Source organism: Suncus etruscus, chromosome 20 (genome assembly GCF_024139225.1).
Source record: "Suncus etruscus isolate mSunEtr1 chromosome 20, mSunEtr1.pri.cur, whole genome shotgun sequence".
Taxonomy (NCBI): Eukaryota; Metazoa; Chordata; class Mammalia; order Eulipotyphla; family Soricidae; genus Suncus; species Suncus etruscus.
In genome coordinates, this window is record NC_064867.1 from 22323197 (window position 1) to 22344736 (window position 21540).

General features: G+C 35.6%; 1 protein-coding gene across 2 annotated transcripts in view; it reads left to right on the top strand.

Annotated features, from left to right (window-relative positions):
- SATB1 (SATB homeobox 1) overlaps window positions 1-21540 on the top strand; it is a 1007816-nt gene that overhangs the window by 931140 nt on the left and 55136 nt on the right. For both annotated transcript variants that reach the window (XM_049766136.1, XM_049766137.1), the window contains exons 5-7: window positions 189-315; window positions 1065-1188; window positions 20935-21046. In XM_049766136.1, coding sequence (XP_049622093.1) covers window positions 189-315; window positions 1065-1188; window positions 20935-21046 — 363 coding nt within the window. The remainder of the gene's footprint in view (window positions 1-188; window positions 316-1064; window positions 1189-20934; window positions 21047-21540) is intronic.

A 21540-nucleotide genomic window follows, 5' to 3' on the forward strand; every position in this document is an offset into this window, starting at 1 on the left:
TCACAATTTGGAAAGCTAAGCTGTGAATATTTTCATTGACCTGCCTTTTAGAGAGAAGGGACTCATTCAAACAGAAATAACAATATTGCTTGTGGTAGGAGCAATGAGAAAAAAAAAAAAACTGCCCTTCTATGAGATAGATTATCGGAAGGATAAAATATTTAGTGACATATTTTTTTTTTGAATAGGGCTAATCCAGGTTGGAAAGTGGAATCCAGTTCCACTGTCTTATGTGACAGATGCCCCTGATGCTACGGTAGCAGACATGCTGCAAGATGTTTATCATGTGGTCACACTGAAAATTCAGTTACACAGGTGAGTCAGGAAGGCAGTTTTAGGGCAAAACCTGGTCTTGTGAAATAAAGCATCGCTGGTAAAATATTCAGGTTTATTTCTTTGCATTTCAAAACAGTAAATCCAAATTGATTTGGTTACCTTACCTTTCTGCCTTCTTTTCCTAACTTCAGTATATAATTTAAAGGTGTCCAGTACCCAGTTGTCCCCCATTTATAGATCCTGTTGGTTATCAAAAGACAAGGCTTTTATATTTAGGCAATTAAATGATGCATTACAAGAAGGCATTTTACATAAAGTTTACTTAAGAGAAAAATATTTTTTGCATATCATGAACAGAGCCATCTGTGTACATTTTGTGAAAGAATGCCTTACGCTCTTGCCGTGATCTTCTTTATTTATATACATTTTAATCATATTAATTCGTCTGAACAGAGTCCGGAAAGGAACACGGTTAATACGTCAATGCTTTCCACAATAGCTTGTGAGAAAGCAGTACACCTTAAATTGTCTTCCCAAGCGCATCAGAGCAGGAAGGTAGAAGTAACATGAAAAAATAGCCACCACAGGCAGCTGATGTATAATTCATGCATTGATACAGCAGATGTGTTGTATAAAGTAATTAACTAATCGGAACAATCAGGAGACCGAGAGCAATCTCCAGATGCATCTGTTTGATGCGCAAAATGAAATCTGTCTGTCTTAAAGGAATGTTCTGCAGCAGGATGCAATCTTGTAATAATCCCCTTTCTAATCTATGTTTCAAATAGTTGCCCCAAACTAGAAGACTTGCCTCCCGAACAATGGTCGCACACCACAGTAAGGAATGCTCTGAAGGACTTACTGAAAGATATGAATCAGAGTTCGTTGGCCAAGGAGTGCCCCCTTTCACAGGTACTTAGCTGGTTAAAAAAGAATCTTGGGTAGGCCTTCTAGGAGGTTTGATTGGGGTTCCATAGGCTGAAGCAACTGGTATCTGAAGCCCAAATCTACCCAGAAGGCAAAGGGACTTGACCACTGATGACTTTTTAAAATATGCCTGATGAATTCTGAAAAAAAAAAAAAAAGAGCCTTTCTTTCTTGACATGTTTTCTTCCTTGGAGAAAAGAGAAAGACAGCTCAGCACAACTCCACACTGGTTTGTATTTAGATTCATCTTCTGAGAGCCTTCAGCATGAAAATCATGTTCTCCTGAGTTCCCCTTGTTTTAGAGAGAAGGTGGTAATAGAATTTCAGGAGCTTTTGATGGGTGGCAGTGTAAATGTTCACATGCAAAACTTGGCCGTACTATCCAAATAAAAGAAGGGGTACAGTTTATGGATATTTGTTCATTCCCCAAAAATTAAACATTGAGTAAAAATAATTCTGAAAATAAGAATGGGGTCTGCTTCTAACTGGCAGTTAAATATTTATTTTTGATTAAAAATTTGCCACCAGTTTTGGGTTATTGGCTTTATTTTTTTCTCTCTGGCCCTCCCGTGATGTCTGTACTATTAGGAATTCTTGAAATGAGACAAAAATCTATCATGGTTCTACTTGATTCTTTTTTATAATGAATTTTGGTGAGAGGCAAATTAAAACTTGATAAGGATGGGCCCTTTTTCTAAATTTACAACCCAATATATTGGACAGTACTCAGCTGATTTCATATTTATAAAGAATACTTTGAATCAGCTCTTAATTGGCTGCTCCTGTGGTCACTCAGCTAAATCTGTTAACATGAATGTCCAAAGACATTGTGAGGTCATTCCAAGACAGTATCAATGACAGATGGCTCTAGCTAGGTTTTTGCTAATTTTTTTTTTCAAGTTTAAAATGTCATTACAAGATTTGGTCTGCCTACCATGTGAACCTGAAGAACCAATATGACTGTTATAAATATTTCTGCAATTGAATCATTCTCAACATGTTTATTTATTGTGATGCTGGTATAGATACTGTCAACTTATGAGAGGAAGCTTTTATGTTTTGATTTCATGGAAACTCCATACATTTTATGTCTACAGCATTATAGTCTATCAGCTTTACTTTCATATTTGTTAGCAATTATAGGAATGAGATATATTTGTAATTAATGGTGGATTCCTAGAGCTGGTTCAGTGGTGGAACACATATATATGTATAGAAAGCCATATATCTTTCTATACTCTTAAGGTAAGCTGTGTCCACAGGTAAAATAATCTTTGTATTAAGTTCTATTCTTGAAATTAAGAGCAAGCCTTTTCCTTCAGTTTAGCTTCTATCTTATTCTCCTTTTGCCCTTGACATGGAGAGGATGTGAATGTGTAATCTATTAAATTTGAAAAGAAATCAATCAATGTATCAATAAAGTAATATAATGAAGTATTGTAATTCCTAACTCTGGATCTTTGGGTTTTGGAAACAATTCTGGTAATATCTAATCTTACTGATTTTTATTTAAAATTTTGATATGCCCTAGAAATAAACATTTTAAAAACTTTTAAAAATATATTATTAAATGTCCTATCAAATTTTAGAAATAATTTTAGGCATTTTTAAGGGAATTTACTGAGTTGGAGAAGAGGATCTGAGAAATATTTATTGGAACAGTTATAATTGCGATTTTACTTCATGTTATCTGGGGAAATGGATTGAATACTGATCGTCACAACATTAAACACATAACACAGTGAGATCCAGGATTTGGGTTTGGGAATGTATGTATTTCTACAGAGTCCTTCAGGACCCTGGGTCTGGTGTAGCTAAAGACCCTGCTTAAAGCTCAATGGTGAGAATAGGCTATTGCTTGGACATTAGATATAATCACAGACTCTGATTCTTCTAAACAATTATCTTTTGCAAAATTTTTGCTGTGTTTATAAGGAGCAGAAAAAACATGAAATAATTTAGTATTTTGAGAAAAAAATGCAGCTTTTTTGCCAAGATGAGGAAGTTCTTATATAGTCTACTACGTCATCATCTATTTCATTCTTTAACATGAATCTATAAATCTAACACTCAGTTCAGGATGTTTTAATCATGAATTTTTTTTCCAGTTTGTCTCTTTTTCGTTTATACCTATTAAAGGAATTGCAGACTATCTAAGGGCCTAAATCCAAAATGCATTTATCAAAACTACTCCTTTTCTCTATGTTTGAGTTTTGATAGTGAAGATATTAGAGTGAAAAGTACTTAGATAAATACTGCCTCAGTAAGTAGTATGCAGAATGGAACCTAACACTAAGAATTGCTAGCTCTTATGACTTTCCTCCCGCTCTGTGGATTTTTGATTTCATCCTGCAAGATTGTTTTAGGATATAATTTTTATACATATATTGCCTAGTTTTATTTTGCCTTATATTATAAAATAACCAAGTAGTGACTCTGACTATCAGCTTTTATAATAGGTTGACTTTATATAGTAGAGACCAAGAGAGTCTGGAATGCAAAACCTCTAAGAATTTGCTTAGGATATCTGATGTCAGGCCTACTTCCAAAGGTCTGAAAAGGTTTGTTCCATACTTGTTTAGTGGATGTCTAGCTTGAACTCAGAACTAGAGGGTATGTTTTTTCCAGGCTTCTCCTTTGAAAGTTGAAAGAACCAGTGTCCTTAGAAGTCAAAGTTGAAATATTGACCCAAAAGACTTTCCTGCCCTGTGATATATTTTTTTGGGGGTGGATTTCGGGTCACACCCGTTTGATGCTCAAGGGTTACTCCTGGCTAAGTGCTCAGAAATTGCCCCTGACTTGGGGGGACCATATGGGACGCCAGGGGATTGAACGGCTGTCCTTCCTTGGCTAGCACTTGCAAGGCAGACACCTTACCTCTAGCGCCACCTCACAGGTCCCATATTTTTAAATAAGTGTTAATTTTAAAATGAATACTTACTTTTTTGATACAATAGTGTTTTTGATACTATTTATAAATGTTGTTCTGACTGCTAGAAATTCCATGAATAAGTATGCATATGATTTGATTTATAACTTATACCTTTATTTCTGTTACTGCTTTCCTATCAAATGTTTCACTAGATCAATGTTTATTTATGAAGTGTTTTGTACCTTATGTTTCTTTTTGTAAAATGCCCTAAGACTTAAGAAACTTAGTTGATTATAGATCTGAGATTGTATGTGTTTTGTGATCACTTTTGCATCTTTTTAGTGATCATAATAGATAAATAAAGGAAGGGATATTAAAATCTAGCCAGGAACAGGAAAGCCCTGGTCCTGAGAATTTGGGGAGTACAGATTTGGGAAATAAAATGGCGATTTTCAAAAGGGAACATTTTGACTTACAATAAAATGTTATTTTGATGCTAATTGTTCCTCAAGTTTTAGAAATTGAACCTAGGTCCCAGATAAATATGGTTTGATACAGGGATACATTCATTTTGTTAAAAGTACCAGAAGTAAAATTCAATTACTACTTCTAACCTAATACCTCACTTCAAAAATGTTTAGGTACTTTTTTCTAAGAGGTTTCAATATGATAGTTAACCCTACGACAACTACACACACATCACTGTTTTGACATTTTTAAGCCATTAAGGTTTTTATAATTTTATTTTCACCGAAAGAGAAATAGTCTCACAGCTTAGTCCTGTATAAAATTACAGTTGTCATTTTTATTTTCAAATAACAAAAGATACACAAATATAAATTCCAATATTCCACATGGAAGAAATACTAAGAAAAATTATTTGTGTTTCTTTTTCTAATAGCCTCTCAGGGTCTAATATGATATATGACATAGGATAGATATAATAGGATATATGACATTACTTATACCTGATATAGGTAATTGTAAAAATATTAAAAGAAAAAACAACTCTGCCCCCCCTGAGAATTCAGCATTTAACCATAATGTTTCTCTGAAACTTGAAAATGTTTTCCACAGGAGTTCACTTAACTACTGTTTAACTGATTTTTAGTCTGAGGTAAACATAACACTGGAGCAACAGGGGAAAAATTCCTATGAATTATGTTACAGATTTTTTTAACTGCACCTCGAGTTATATTTTCTTGACATTTTATTTAACTAAGATCATATTTTTGAAAAGCTCAAATAATGCTATCAGCTTTGATATATTGTCTTTCACATGAGAATCTGACCTCTGAAACATATTCCCATATTTATTCATTCAAAAATATGTATTGACAGTCCGCTGTGTGGCACGCATCTTGTTTCCTATGCAGCAAGAAAGGTGACACATCTTCAGAGTTGAAATAATACTATCTTACTGTCGTTTAGTGCTATTGATGCATCACGAAGTCTTCTGTCATTCTGCGCAGTAGATAATTTTCTAGCCCATTTTCAGTTTTGGAATTTAAGGTATGGAATGAGTAAGTCAGCTCCCGTTTGTGGCAGGTGTAGAGAGAAACTAGCATTCTTAGTTAAGCAGAACTCTGCTTAATTGGTTACCTTTCTAAAAATGAATTTTATAGGTTTTTTTTTTTTTTTTTGCTTCTTTGTTTTTGTTATTTATGTTTTGCGGCCATACCTGGTGGTACACAAGACTTACTGCTGTTCTGCAGTCAGGGATCATTTCTGGGGTACTCAGGATCCATATAGAGTCCTGCGGATTAAATCCATGTTGGCCATAGGCAAGGCAAGCACTATCACTTGGCCTGTTTGTGGTTTTTGGTTTTGTTTTGTAAAATACTAAAGTTTCCCCCAAGAATGTTTTGACAGAAAAAAAAAATCTGTAACATGTTCAGGTTTTAGGTCTGACCAATTTTTTGTTGCTCATGCGATAAAAGTACCCGAATTTCATGCCCCTGTTTTAGAAAACAAAAGAGTGATTTTTGACTTCTGCATCTGACTTCTGGGGTAATCTGATATTTGGGGGTGTTCCTGAATGCTTGAATGTAAATTGCCTTGTGGCATCTTCTTCTCACTTTACTTTTCAGATCTATCTGGTTCATTAAGGGAAAGCTGAGCCCAAAGCCCTTTGTTTCGAACCCAACACAAAGTGTTTAAGCATTTTCTTTGGAAACAGTGGGCAGTTCAATTTCTCTATTTGAAACTATAGACCTTAGTTATCTTCTGGCCTGATATGATGAATGAGGGTATAACTAGCAGCTCTGTTTAAAAATAGAAAGTTTTCTGTTTGAGATGAGCTAGTGGGATAGTGCACTTTCCCCTTCCCAAGTAGAGAAATATCAGTCTTGTTTTAAAATACCACTTAGGTTGAGGAAAAGCTCCATATAGGAGTTTCCCTTTGTTTTTTTAAAATGAAAAAACTTTTCCCAGTCCCTACCCTGCCCTGCCCTACTGACTGTGAGAATCTAATGTCATAAATATCTGCTTTGCTGAGCACTAAAATATCTTATACTAACTGTTTCTTTTTTTTTTTTTATCAATTCAAGCACTTGTATTAATGTCAAACCCTAATGGAAATGATGAAGTAGCATTATATATAGCTTTATAGGGTGGTTGTGTGAACGGACATTTACACCAAATAAGTTTTTCTACCTCCTTTTGGGAACAAATCCTTCCTCCAGACTAGTACCATTTTTTTTTAAGTATAGACAGATCATCTGCTTTTTGTTCATATTATAGAATAGATAATAGAAATGTCCCCTCCAATTGCAAGATTTCCTTTCCGAATCATACTTAGCACTCTTTTTGGTTTGTTCATTGGGCCACACTTGGCAGTGTTCAGGAGTTACTCCTCGTTATACATTCAGGAATCATTCCTGTCGATATTCCGGGGACCATATGGAATGCCCTACCCACTGTGCTATCTCTGTGCTATCTCTCTAGCCCTCCTAGCACATTTTCAGCCAATGTAGTCACCTAAGAATTTGACTGTAGCATGATGCTTTCTCTGTGTAATCTTTTAGATTTTTAATCAGAAAAGACCAATTTAATAAAGCATCTAACTCAAAATGGATTGATTTAAAATACTTTATAGCTACTATCTTTTCACAATAGTAAAACATAACAGAATTTAAGCCATGCCAATTTACAGAACGCTTAGCAGTGTCTAAGTACTTTGATTTCACTTAATAGATTTTTTTTTACCTGTGCTTTGTTTTAGATCGAACAGGTTTTCTTTGACCTCCGGATCATTAATGCAAGGAAAATTACTGAGAGCATTTCCTCTTTTTGGGGGTTGGGGGTGGGTGTTGCAGAACAATAAACACTACCAAGATTTAGGAGTACACATAGCTTGAGAGAAAGCTATTAACAGCTATTTTCTATTTTTTTTAATTAACCAAATTATGCTAATCCATCTGATTTTCTTACTAAAACAGAGCTAATTTGATAGTGCCTTTTGAATATTTTTTTCTTTCCTCACCCCACTACCATTCCTACTTAAATTTCAAGTTGAGTGTTCTATGTATTTGCTTTTGAAACCTGCTTTCTTTTACGTCAGATTTGGGTCGCAGGCAAACTCAAACAAACAGATCCTTAAATTCAGAAAAATTTCAACAGGCAGCTATACCCAACCAATTTTTCTTCCCTTCTTTCATCGGAAACTACTTGATCATAACGTGCTCTGAGTATAAAAAACATAAGAGAGCCTTTAACATAACTGGAGAGCGCCTCAGCTGGGCTCTGCCGCTCATTGCCAATTGAAAGAAGGAACGCTCTGGCTGTTGGGACTTTTAAATCTAGACTTAAAAGTTATTTGTTCTGTTTAGCATTTTTAAAATGATTCTATTAGGAATTGTATGTGCTTCAGTTTTAATTTTAACTCATAATGATTGTAAAACACCCTGGGATGCTTGTATGAAGGGCGCTACAGAAATGTGAGATTGTGTTTTTGTTCTAATATGCATCATTATTATGGGTTCCAGAGTTTAATCATGGACAGTTTATAAGGTTGCCGAATTTTTCATTGTAGAAGTGACTGCATTTTTTTTGTCTTTTTTTCTCTTTTATTCTTATGTTAAAACTTCATCCTCCATAATCATTATCTTCCTTCTTATTTTCTTCTTTCTAAGAAAACAGATTATCCTATATCATTCTATTTCCCCATAAAAATGCTAATCTAACTTAGTTTACTCAAAGGGGTTAAAGGCATAAAACATATATAACTATATTCAGAAAAGATAGAAAGTTAGAAAAGATGAAAGCTTTATTAGTAACATTTTTTCAAGATAAATAAAATGTGTGACTCTAACCAAAAGAAATGTTAGTTTTATAAAATACAACAGTAGATATTTCCCACACTGTGTCTTAACTCCTGAGTTATTTTAACATTGAACCATTTGATTTCAGTTTTGTTTGATGCCTTGATGGAACTTGAGTATTTTATTTCTTAAATTTTTTTTTTCATTTTTAATTTATTTGTTTGGGGGCCACACCCAGTGGTACTCAGGTCTTACTCTTGGCTCTGTATGTCTGGGCTCAAACTAGCTTTAGCCACACGCAAGAAAAGTACTCTACCCACTGTACTATTTTAAATATTTTAGTGGTATTGTTAGCTAATGTGGTCCATTCAGTACATCCCTGCCTCCCCGTTCTCACTTCATGTGTATTTCTTTAGCAATTTTACTCCCAGTTTTTATGTAACTCTTGTACAATGACTTGTTTCTCTTTGAAGTAGGGGGAAGATTTTTGAATTTGTGGGTTCTGCACAAGGAACTTTGCTACTCCATAGATTTGAATCCAAGCTTTATTCTTTTGTAAACAACTGAGATTGAGTTCTAATAGGTGCAAAAATTAAAGGACTAAGTTTTAACTCAGTTACAGCTTTCAAGAGCACTTTTAGCATTGCCCTTAGGAGCATTCTAAAGTTCTGATATATTGTAAAATTAGAATTGGAGAAGACTCAGAACTTACATGAATAAACCCCTTTGCAATTTAAATCAATATATGCCTTAGACAATGTCAAAGTGGTTAAAGATGAGGCATCTTCAGGATTTGATTTTTTTCCCTAGTATCCCTAGTATCCTTTCATTCAACCTCTGCCCCCACTCAGGGCTTCATCCTTTTTAGTACCCATATGCATTCTGTGGAATGGTTTGTGGTGAACTAGTTTCTCTGTGTATGTACATAATTGACTTGAAAAGAGAAATCATTATGATCCGGGCACACATTTCGAACTCTGGATGTTTGATTAAGGGTAGTGGTTCAGGATCTGGAGAGATAGCACAGAAGTAGGGCATTTGCCTAGCATGCTGCTGACTTAGAACGAACCTGGGTTTGATCCCTGGCATCCATTTTGGTACTCTGAGCCTGCCAGGAGTGATTCCTAAGCTCAGGGCCAGAAGTAATCCCTGAGTGCTGACCGAGTGTGGCCCCAAAACAAAACCAAAACAGAAACTAGTGGGACAGGTAGCTCAATGGGATGGTGAATTCTCAGCATGCAGAAGCTCTGGGTCCACATGGTTCCCTAAGTACCACCAGGAGAAACCCTGACCACTGCCATGTATAGTCCCAAAACAAAATAAACAAAAAGAATATTGTAGACTGAGTCTTTTCCTATATTTATTTCATGAACCAATATACTACGTCAATTTGATTAGTAGTTTATGACTTTCCTGCTTAGTTCTAAATTTTTAGATTTTATTTTTGCTATTGTTTGTTTTGTTTTTTGATGGGATGGGTTGGGCCACAATTAGCTATCTATACTGGCTATCCTGGACTAAGGAAAAATTGCTTTTGAAATTTTTTGTAACAATACATGATTTTTCCATATTTTTTTGGCACTACCAGCAGTGATTCCTGAATAGAGACTCAAGAATAAGCTCTGAGCACTGCTGGATGGCTCTAAAATGAGATTTAAAGATATTTTCTAAGAGATATGAATATTTTTGCTTGTTTTATAACGTTTTATGATAAATGGATAAAATGTATGTGCTTAAAAGCAAAAATAACAGTCTTGGGAATTTAGGGATCTAAATCTAAAATAATACTACAAAATACTTAACTTCATCACTGTAAGTACAATCTTTAGCAGTATATTTTTGTATATTAAAATTTTGAAATATTTTTTCAATCATTGACATACTTTTTTTTTTTTTTTTTTTTTGGGTCACACCCGGCAGTGCTCAGGGGTTACTCCTGGCTGTTTGCTCAGAAATAGCTCCTGGCAGGCACGGGGGACCATATGGGACACCAGGATTCAAACCAACCACCTTTGGTTCTGGATCGGCTGCTTGCAAGGCAAACACCACTGTGCTATCTCTCTGGGCCCCATTGACATACTTTTTAGCTTGGCTGAGAATTGTTAATTTTGTCTCCACTAAGTGTATTTGAGGTATTTGTTTTTAATGTGAATTTCATGTGTCCATTTTATATTTGGAGGGTGCAGTCATACTCGGCAGCTCTAGGGTTACTCCTGGCTCTGTGCCTAGAAATTACTCCTGGCAGGCTTGAGGACCATATGGGATGCCAGGAATCAAACCTGGGTCAGTCCCAGACTGGCTGTGTGCAAGGCAAAGACCTACTGGCTATGTTATCACTCCGGCCCCATTTCACACATTTAAATATAAAGAGGGAAAAACTCAATAGCAGAGTCAACTGATATATCAACAGTGATGCTGCCAACACAAAAATGCTAGCAGTGAGCACCACTCCATGCTAATGTCCAGTGTCCATTCTTCAATTGATATTATGAAGTCCACAATTGGCATTGGAGACTCCATTTAGGGCTATGAGCATATAATGTATAAAAGTCACCTGTGAAAATGCTAGAATCACCTGTATTTAGAAGAAAGCTGGGAGGGTAGATAACTATTCCTCCTTTCCAGAATGGCCCTTAGGGACTTGATATGTCCACCCTTTGTATTCACATCAGCTCAGCCTGGAGAATACCACATCTATCTCCTTGATAGATAGGACTCATCATTTAATGATGAACAACCCATCTGGCACATTTTTATCATTTGCCATATCTCTGAAAGGTATTCTCCTAAACTGGAAAGCAATGCTATAATATTGATAGAGATAAGCAAAATTCCTGTAGTTTTTCTCTCTGATCTAATCCAGAGGTGATACTGATTGTTTTATCAGTTAGACATGTAAAGTCTTGGCTAACAGCTAACAATACCCAATAAAACTCAGGGATCAGATACAGGATTTAGTCCCTATCTCCTATGAAGTCTTGCATAAGATTTGAGCAAGGCCCTTGTACTCCTCAATTTATTTCATAGTTTTGTTTGTAACCTAAAGTTACTAAGTAAAAAAAAAAAAACCTCTATAAGCTTATGAGATAGCTAGATAGTTTTTTGACCCCATAAAAATCTAAAAACTTCTTTGTCTCCTTCCCTCCCCATAATTTTTGATCAGTGTCACTGAAGAAACAGAAATGTTCATATAAAGAAACAATACACTTGAGAAAAAAAATCTTTGAAAAAACTTAATTAAAAAAAAAACGCAAAAACGAATTCTAGTACTTTCTTTAAAATGGATTGTTGGCGCTTTCTTAGTTCTTTTCACTCTGTTCAGAATATTCTATTTAGGACCTCTGGAACATGGCATGAATTTGACATCTTTTGTGCTGCAACTTTTAAGCATAGATAGTAGAGATTTCCAGCACTAAAGAGCATGGGAGATTTAACCACACAAAGGCCATCAGAGGAAAAAAAAATAAGTCATTACTCTCAAATGTATAATTTGGTACATGTATTGAAGATTTAGGATCTTAGACAATATTTTCCCATAAAATTAAAGAAAAACTCATTGGCTTTAGGTTATCTAATTAAAAACATGTGAAAATGCTATTTGGATTAACTCTGTTTAACTTAATAATGATGAGTATATTTAAATTATCATATGAAAGCAAGATACCAAGGGGCTTAACCTTTCTGAAAATAAAACTGTAGTTAAGAAACATTTTTACAGTAAGTGCCTGTGAATAGATAATGTATGTTACTGTTGAATCTTCTATTGTCACTTAAAGAAGACCTTATCAGGCCTCTCTTTGAGAAGACTCATAGATTTAATAAGAATTTTAAGTTGTTAGATGGACCTTTGGAAATTACCTAGTTCAGTTCCATTTATATTGCAGATAAACATTTAATTTAAAGTATTACATGTGTTTGTATTAGTATAACTTTCTTTTTTAAAAAATGTTTTCTATTTAAGCTCTTCACTAAGTCCATGATATTTGACTAAGAAGATGCTTGTAAAATGAGACAGATTTAGCTTGGTCCTTTTATATTGAAGGACAGAATAAAGAATCTGTTCAAAAGATGATATGTAGAACTTAACATAAAATAACATAATATGAAAGTTTGAACCAAATCCACATCTCCTTGAATAGTTGGATACTTAAATACATAATATTTCTCTGTTTTGAATGATCACATTTTCCTCCTTAGGAAATGTGGTAAAAAAAATTAAGGTATTCTCCTTATGTTTTCTTTTGTATTTCTTTGGAACTTTGTATGGATTCTCCCTATGTTGTGCAATACATTACTCTATGTGAAAATGTCATTGTCAGGCACTGAGATTGATCAAGAAAGATGGCAAAAGTCATAACTATGACAACTCAAGTTTAAGTAAAATTTAGATGTGATTAGTCTCTTCACAACAAATTGAGATTCCAAATATGCCCCAGTTGTATGTCTCATGAGAATAGCTTAGAAAGCAATAGAGAACACAGAGGAAAAGATTTGGAGAATAACAAATACAAACAAAATATTATACTTAGAAATTTTTCCATTTGCTTCTCGTAAATTGAAAACCATTTCCTTTCTTTCCCATATCCAAATACCAGATGGGAACTACCTGTTAATTTTGAACAAATTTGTTCCATGCCACCATCTCCTGTAATTCTTTTAGAGCTTACTTGATATGTATTTGATATGCTTTGAGATGAAACAAAACCCCCATTTACCAAGAACCCCTTTTAAAATGATAGTTGAATGTAGAACTTGATTCAGTTTGGCCTAAAATTAGAGTTTGACCTTTGAGTTTCTGCACACATGTGAATAACTTCTGTGAAAAGCAGGCTATGGTTAGAAAGAACATTAGGGTGGATAAAGTTTTATTTTTCAAAAAATAGGAAAGAATAGAGAGCCAGCACTTTGACAGATTGTTCAGTAAATGCTCATTTTATTGAAAATTATAAAAAAGGTGCTTAATGCCTCTGTGCCATTAATACAATACATAAAAAGGTTACTGTGAAGATTAGTGTTCCAGTCTTGAAAATTAACTGTAGGGCCTTCTGCATCGCGCTATTGACAGAGAAGTTAAAGGTTTCTTTATATACATGTGCAGACACTTACTTTAGAAAACAATTATTTGAGACTTTTTGCTTAAAACATTCAGTGATGTGCTTTCATTTAAGGCATGGCTAGAGTCAATACATACTAGAGGTAACATGGGTCCATCAAAATCACCTTAGATACAGAATAAAACCTGTGTGAGACTATTTCTCTTACAGTCTCCCCAGGGTATTCCAATTCAAAACATACACTTCTTCCTACAGAAAAAGATATTCAGATTCCTTAGTTGAAATTAATTAGCATTCAGAAACCAGATAGCATGTTTTTGGGTATTCATGAGATCTCTGTTTGAAAAAAATGTTTTTAACTTGTAGAAATGTGTTGCAACACACAGATGGGAAGAAAAAGAAAAAAAAATCTCTTTAGCAAGCACTGTGTGTAAAAGGAATATTACATTTTGCACGCTCCTGATTGCTCTGTGTAAACAGTTTTTGACATCTGTCTTTATAGTTTTCGAGGAGAGGAAGACTTTGTTAAAAGAATCATTTTTATACAGCAGTCACCATTTCAGTCTTGCTTTACCTGTATTATGAAAGCAGATGGTCTGCATGTCTTTTGAATATTTATAACTATCAAAAACAATCTCTTGCTATTCACCCTTAGGCTTATGAGATGTCAGGACTGTTCTGGTTGAAAAAAAATCATCTTGGGTGTTTACAGAAAGAGGATTACATTAAGCTGAAATGACTATACATTTTCCAGTTTAATATTTGTCCATCAGCTGTTTAATCGTATTTAGATAATTGTGTAAATAAGAGGGTGTAGCCTTTGCCCTCTCTGCTGATGAAGCTTGAAAGCTTTCAACATGGGTGAACCACCATTTTGTACATGTTATGGTTACCTCCTCCCACCTGAGTTAAATCATCAGCAAGTCTTTAGTAAGTTTTGATCATGGTATCATAGTCCTTCATTAAAAAAAAAAATCCAGCACAAAAAACCAGTATGGAGATTATATGAAATGCTAGGGAGTTTCTGGCTTCTGGTACAGGCTGTTTAGTTTATTAGAGTATATTGTAATGTAATCTGTAAATGCAGTACAGCACTCCAATTACCCTTTAAAAATGACATGGCTTTCTCTTTATTCTCCTTGAGCTTACAAAGCTTTGAGGGTATTTTGGAAAACTTTTGGTATAGTGGGGGTTAACTGTTTTTTTTTTTTTTTTTGACTGGAAGCTGAGCAATCAGAGATAACAGATTTTGCTGTGGTTGGTTGATTTGGCAGAAAAGCATGAACAGTTTTGGTTTAAATGATTGAATAACCTGATTAGCATTGTTTTTGGGTGGGTTTTTTTGTTGTTGTTGTTAAAGGCACAACAAAGCAATTTTAAGGGTAAATCAAATCACTGCCTTCCCCAGTTGGATAAACCTTTTTCCCCCAAAAGGCCTTTCATCCAAAACCTCTTCTTTGGCTACTTAGGTGACCAAATAGAAAAATAAAACTCTCCCTACAGTTCCTGAATGTGTTGTATTTCCTATAATGTGTGTCATTTTCTAGGAGGGATTTGAAAGCATATAATATTTTGAAAAAAAAATTACATAACCTCAGCCAACTCTGTGTGGATTTCATTTGTTTAGTTTTGCTTTTCAAATTTAGAGTTCTGCGGTATTTTAGAGCAAAGGTTCAGAATGTTCTAACTATATCTATGTCAGCCGTTAGAAAAATTCCACCCTTACCTTTTCACAATTAGAAAGGTTATAAATAATGTATTTGGCTGAAAAGGAAGCTCAGCCTGTGGCAGATGGTATCATTCTAGAGTGCTGGGGTTTCTGTGAAGATGGCATCCTTTCAGATCGGAACTTCAGCAGACTCTCAGAAAGAACCGAAGCTCTTCATAGGGAGTAGAACATGTGCTTTATGGATCTTAGAAAAGCTTACAACTTGGCTCCTAGGATGAGAATATTGTGTCATGCCGAGGTTATGGAGAGCCATAGCCAATTTCTGCCGACTTTCAAATTGTATTTCCCCATGCTGGAAGCTGTGGCCTGTTCATTGATATGTGTACAGTGTAGCATTTGAATTTGGGATTCACAAACGGTGTTGTCAGTCTGATGATTTTATTCCTTGAGCATTAATGTTTTACACACACCGGCCACTGAATTAGAAAACTTGTGATCCGAGTTCTGCCTTTTTCAAAGTGCTTGGGAGAGCGCGTATAAATAGACACGGAAAGAGAATTGGAATAACATAACCACCGAGCTCGGCAACTTCCGAGACATCTGTGTGGATGTATTTGCAAAACCTGAGAAAGGATCTCTTGCAAATTGATGAACAAAGGTTCTTTAGACTCTTGAGTTCAGTGGTGACAGCTAACAGTGAGGGACCAAAAAGAGGCATGTGACAAACCTTCACTACCTTTGCCCCTAAGGGTGTGTATTGGGGGGGGGGGTGAGGATTTTTCTTTGTAGTCATGGTTTATTTCAGTGACCTTTTCCTGATTACCTTATATTGCTTAGTCCTTTGATGAGCCCAGGTATGTCAAGATAAGGCCCAAGTCTCATAGTGTCATCTAAAATAAACAGGTCAGATGCTTTTGATATGCTGTATGCAGGATGTTTGTGACATTATGGAGAGGCTTGAAGAGATACTGGGAATGTATATTGAAAGAGGAGCAGCTGAGGCTGGAAATGGCGTGCTCCCACCCCATCACGGCAGCGAGTTCTATGTGTCCAGATATTAGCCACCTAGATAGCCCAGTTTCTCCAAATAACACCAGAGCATTATATTGAAGCAAAGACAAGGATTCTTTATTTTTCTTAGTCATCTTTGACCTGACTTCAACCTCATCGCTTAATTATTACACACTTCAGTCTTCATCAGAATATTTATTTAACTTGAAAATATCATTTGAAAGATTTACCTGATACTCTCCTGTCATTTGAAATTAAGTCTTTTGACTGATCTGAAATGTGATCATATAATAAAAGCCAAGTAAGGAGGGAGTAGAGGATTTCATAGCATTCCACATTTCTTTTTTTTTTTTTTTTTTTTTTGGTTTTTGGGCCACACCCGTTTGACACTCAGGGGTTACTCCTGGCTATGTGCTCAGAAATCGCCCCTGGCTTGGGGGGACCATATGGGACGCCGGGGGATCGAACCGCGGTCCGTTCCTTGGCTAGCGCTTGTAAGGCAGACACCTTACCTCTAGCGCCACCTTCCCGGCCCCGCATTCCACATTTCTTAAGCCCATACTTGGTGTGTTTTCTTCAACTCTGTCCTTAATTACATCCCATTATTTTACTTACATATATATCTCTGTAACAGCATTGCTAAAGTTAGATCCCTGGTACTTGGCCATACTCTAGGTGTTCAATAAATACATGCTAAATACATGAAAGGAAACTGGCCAAATACTCTACTCCATAAAGTGAGTCGTGCCCGCATCCCCAGTTATTATAGGGAATCATGATACTGTGAATCCGCTTAACTGAGATCTCATCACCATTGTGCAACATAGATCTTATTATTGAATGCAATTTTACTAGTTCATCAAGTGAACATTTTGTGCATACTTAATATATGCCAGGCATTAGGGGTGAAAATAATTCATAGCCCCAGATTTGCAGATCTTCATGCACTCCCAGCTTAGTCTTGTTTGGATTAATAGAAATCTCAAGTGTCTCCCTAAAAATGTACCTACCCTTTGACCATCTTTGCCCCTTCAGGAAAATATCAACATTCTGTACTTACTATTATTTGAAGTTTTACTAGGAATTTCTTTATATTTCTAAACTTAGGCTTATGATTTTGAAGTTGACCTTTTAAATGTGACGTGTCTCACAAGATTCTGAACGCACTCATCACTGTCCTTAAGACTGACTAGTTTAGTCAGACACCATGACTAAATATTTGATAAGAATTTCACCATAATTTTAAAAATTCTGCAAGGCTGGAATGTAGTATAGAAATTGAGGGGAGTGCCTGGCAACTCTGGATCCAGGTTTAGTTTCTGCACTGGTGCAGCTCTGGAGTACCAGGGGGTCTTGGTGTCCCTGGAACTGTAGAGCATAAGCAGCATTGCATGGTGGCCCAGTTAGGTGGTGCCCTTGAATTTCCTGAACACTGCTTGGGAGACCCTGTTGCATGCGTGCGTACACACACACACACACACACACACACACACACACACACACACACACACACACACACACACACACACACACACGAATAAAACAAAAACCCTCATGAAGCAGCCACTTGAACAGTTCAATGGTATGAACTATCATATATTCTTCTAATAAAAATAGAGGCGACCCTCTTTTTCCTGAATTATGAAATATTTCTCAGTGCTTCCCCAAATAAAAATGGGATCTACACGCAGCAAAAAACAGTTGCTTTGTCATCATCCTAACCTATAGATTATAAGCCTTTTGTTTTGTTTTTCTTAAGCTAATATTTACTTTGAGTTCTCAAAGTACTTAACAGTTGACAGTAGTCTATCCAAAAAGTCACTTAAGGACAAAGCCTCCCAGATTAGGATTAAACAAGGGCAGGGGAGGTTTTGACGATCATGCACATATGGATATTATTTCCCACATATGGATAATAATGAAGTACATAGCACCACTACATATGGGTGCTAGTTTTATAAAAATATTTCATATTTTTACACATATACATAGTATTCTTCCTTTTCCCATATATGTATTTTTTCTCTTTGAGTATGCTGAATCACTTTAAATTGAAATGCTTTATCTAAACATCTACCTTCCTAAACTTTCTTGATAAAAATCATGGCAAATTTCTTGATAGAAGAGGGTCTGTTTTATTTGCCTTTTTTATCCCTACTACTAACTAGGCACTTAATAAGTAAAAAAAAATCCACTTTGGTCAAAATAAAAATTATTATTATGAATAAAAAAACAAAAGAAAAAAAACTGAAGAAAAGATGTTGAAAACTATAACAAACTTAGATGTTCTGTTCATCTCTGAAAATTAAGCTTTTCAGAAAACTACACAAAAGCTATGTACTGATAAATGAGCTTTTAAGATACAACTGGAATGTCTTGGTATAAGAGTATTTTTTTTTAAATTGGACTAAAGTGGAAGAACATCAACTGTCATCCATTTGTGCAATCACCATTATCTGTCAGTGGTTTTAGTAGTTTTATTAGTGTCTGAATTTATTGATCCATTATTACAATAGAGTAATTGTGATTGAAGCTGACTTATTGTTAACTGGATCTGGTTTTGGCAACCTTGCTAAGTATCTTTTTGTACTCTGAACTGAGGGAGGCTCTTAGTAAAATTGCAAGTTACTGGATTAATGGCAGAACAGCCGGAGCACATTAAGCATGTCTTTTTAGAGAAATAAAATGTGAAAATGACTATAAGTAGAAAGTGTCATAAGAAAAGATGTGTCACAGGCTTCAAGGAAAGATAGCCATGTTTTACATAAATAATGCAGCTCTAGCTTATCCTTCATTGGAAGTTCTTCAAAGATCGCCAAGATTTACATATTACTGGAATGTGTGCATGTTATCAAATGAACATTGATAATAGGTATTAGGAGAGTCAATAGTAACCAAAAGAACTTTCAATTAGAAGTAGCCTAAAGAAGATAATGAAATAAAAATTTGTTCCCAAACTGGCTTTTCTGGTTGTTCACTGACGTCCAGACAATGCTGCCTTCTGTAAATTATTTCACCAGGCACTAACTGAAGTCTGAAATGTAACTTCTCATATTTCTGCACATAGGAGTGGGGAAGGAGCTGTGGATTGGTGCTTTAATTTCTAACTCAATAAGAAATTAATTTTAGCACAAGTAGAGGATATGAGTGGTTAAAAGTAACTATAAGTTAAGTTTCCGAAATTGCCATAACCAAAACTTTGCAACAAAGCACTTTATTGAAATTAGTGGACTTTGTATTTTGTTTTTTTTTTTTTTTTTTGTTTTCTTTTTTTTTTTTTTTTTTTTTTTTTTTTTTTGGTTTTTGGGCCACACCCGGCGGTGCTCAGAGTTACTCCTGGCTGTCTGCTCAGAAATAGCTCCTGGCAGGCACGGGGGACCATATGGGACACAGGGATTCGAACCAACCACCTTTGGTCCTGGATCAGCTGCTTGCAAGGCAAACGCCGCTGTGCTATCTCTCAGGGCCCCTTTTGTTTTCTTTTTAAGTCTGAACTGGGTAATAGTACATAGATTAAACCACTTGCCTTGCATGTTGCTGACCCTTATGAGCAGCACATGTGGTTTCCCAAGCACCACCAGGAGTAATTCTTGTGCACAGAATTTAGGAGTAGGCCCTGATCACAGTTAGGTGGAGGTTGAAAACAAAACAGTGTGTGTTAGTAATACATTAAAATTAAGGTCTTCTTTTCTGTTTGTTTGTTTTTGGGCCACACCCAGTGATGCATAGGGCTTACTCCTGGCTTTGTGCTCAGAAATCACCCCTGGCTTGGAGGACCATATTGGACACAGGGGATCGAACCACAGTCTGTCCTAGGCTAGCTTGCACAAGGCAGATGCCTTCTGCCCTGTGCCACCACTCCGGCCCCTTCATTTTCTTAATGTGAAAGTATTGACTATAGTCAGGATGAAGTTACATGATAAGGCAGGCCCTTTGCTGTAGCATCCTTGAGAAATTACCGAGCATTAAATATATGTTTCAAATTGTTATGATTGGTTTAGAACTAACTCAAACTTTATTATAAAGATAGCAGTAGAATTGCAAGGTATGTTTTTATTATGTTTAAGGATCTCTGATTAGTTTTTCCTCTTAAACATCATCAGTGAATATCTGAACAGTATTGATACAGCTCAATTTACAAGTGGAAAATTCAAGTGAAATTTTCCAAACTTTAATATATGCTTAAATCATTGGTGATTTTAGTAAAGGTAGATGATGATTAATTAAGTCTGGGGGAGGGCCTGAGGGTCCCCTGTTGTTTGTTTTTTTTTTAATTTCTTTTTTTATTTTTGGGCCACACCCGGTGACGCTCAGGAGTTATTCCTACTTATGCACTCAGAATTCGCTCCTGGCTTGGGGGACCATATGGGATGCCGGGTATTGAATTGAGGTCCATTCTGGATTCGGCCCCGAGGTCTCCCATTTCTAAAAAGCTTCCAAATGATACTAATATTTCTGATTTTTAGGCCTCATTTTAGTAGCCACGATGTAGAGAGTAGTCAATAAGCCTCCAAGTAGCATTTATTATGGATTACAATTATAAAGTAATCTTCATGATTCTGAATTTTTCAGGTCTGATGAAAATTTATCAGGCTAAGAATAGATGACATTGGTGGAGATTCCACAGATAGTAGAACAAAATCTGTGGTCTCAGTGAGCTATTGTTGCTTTCTACTTGAATAAGCATTTGATGGTTAATGAATTACAGGAAGTCAAGGCGTTAGGCAAAAGTATGAAACAAAAAATGTTGATTAAATTAAATAAAAAAAGTTTCTACGATTTAAATCATGTCTGTGTTCCATCTTGTACCACTATGTATTACAAATGTGTGTGTTTCTCCCCCCCCCCCGCCTCTTCATGCAGAGTATGATTTCTTCCATTGTGAACAGCACTTACTATGCAAATGTCTCAGCAGCAAAATGTCAAGAATTTGGAAGGTGGTACAAACATTTCAAGAAGACAAAAGATATGATGGGTAAGCAAAAAATCATTGCAACGGTGGCTACATACCATTATATGTCATTGGGGGTTTATCAAAGTCACATCTAAAGCCAGGTCTTTTGATTGCCCAATTAGAGATCAATTTAGACGGTTTCTTTGAGGGTGGGGAGTGGGTCTGAGTATAATGAGATAATTAAATTCAATAAATGTTTGTGTTTAAATCAGCCAAACTGACTTGGTTGTCAGACATGCAGGAAATCGAGGCGTGAGGAGGGGAGCTGTCACATTTTTAACATCTCAGTGAAGACCTAACCAGGCCTTGAATAACTAATATTAGCTGTGATTATTCCCAGAGATAAGACATGCTTTTATGTTTTAGAGAAAAAAATAGTAAATATTTGCATTGTTTCTAAATTTTTCTTTCCAATAGAGCCTTACGTCTTAACAGTAACTTTAGATCAATAATTATTACATAGGGAAAACATTAAAATTTTCAGCAATGTAGAAGCCAGATAACTGTTGTTTATT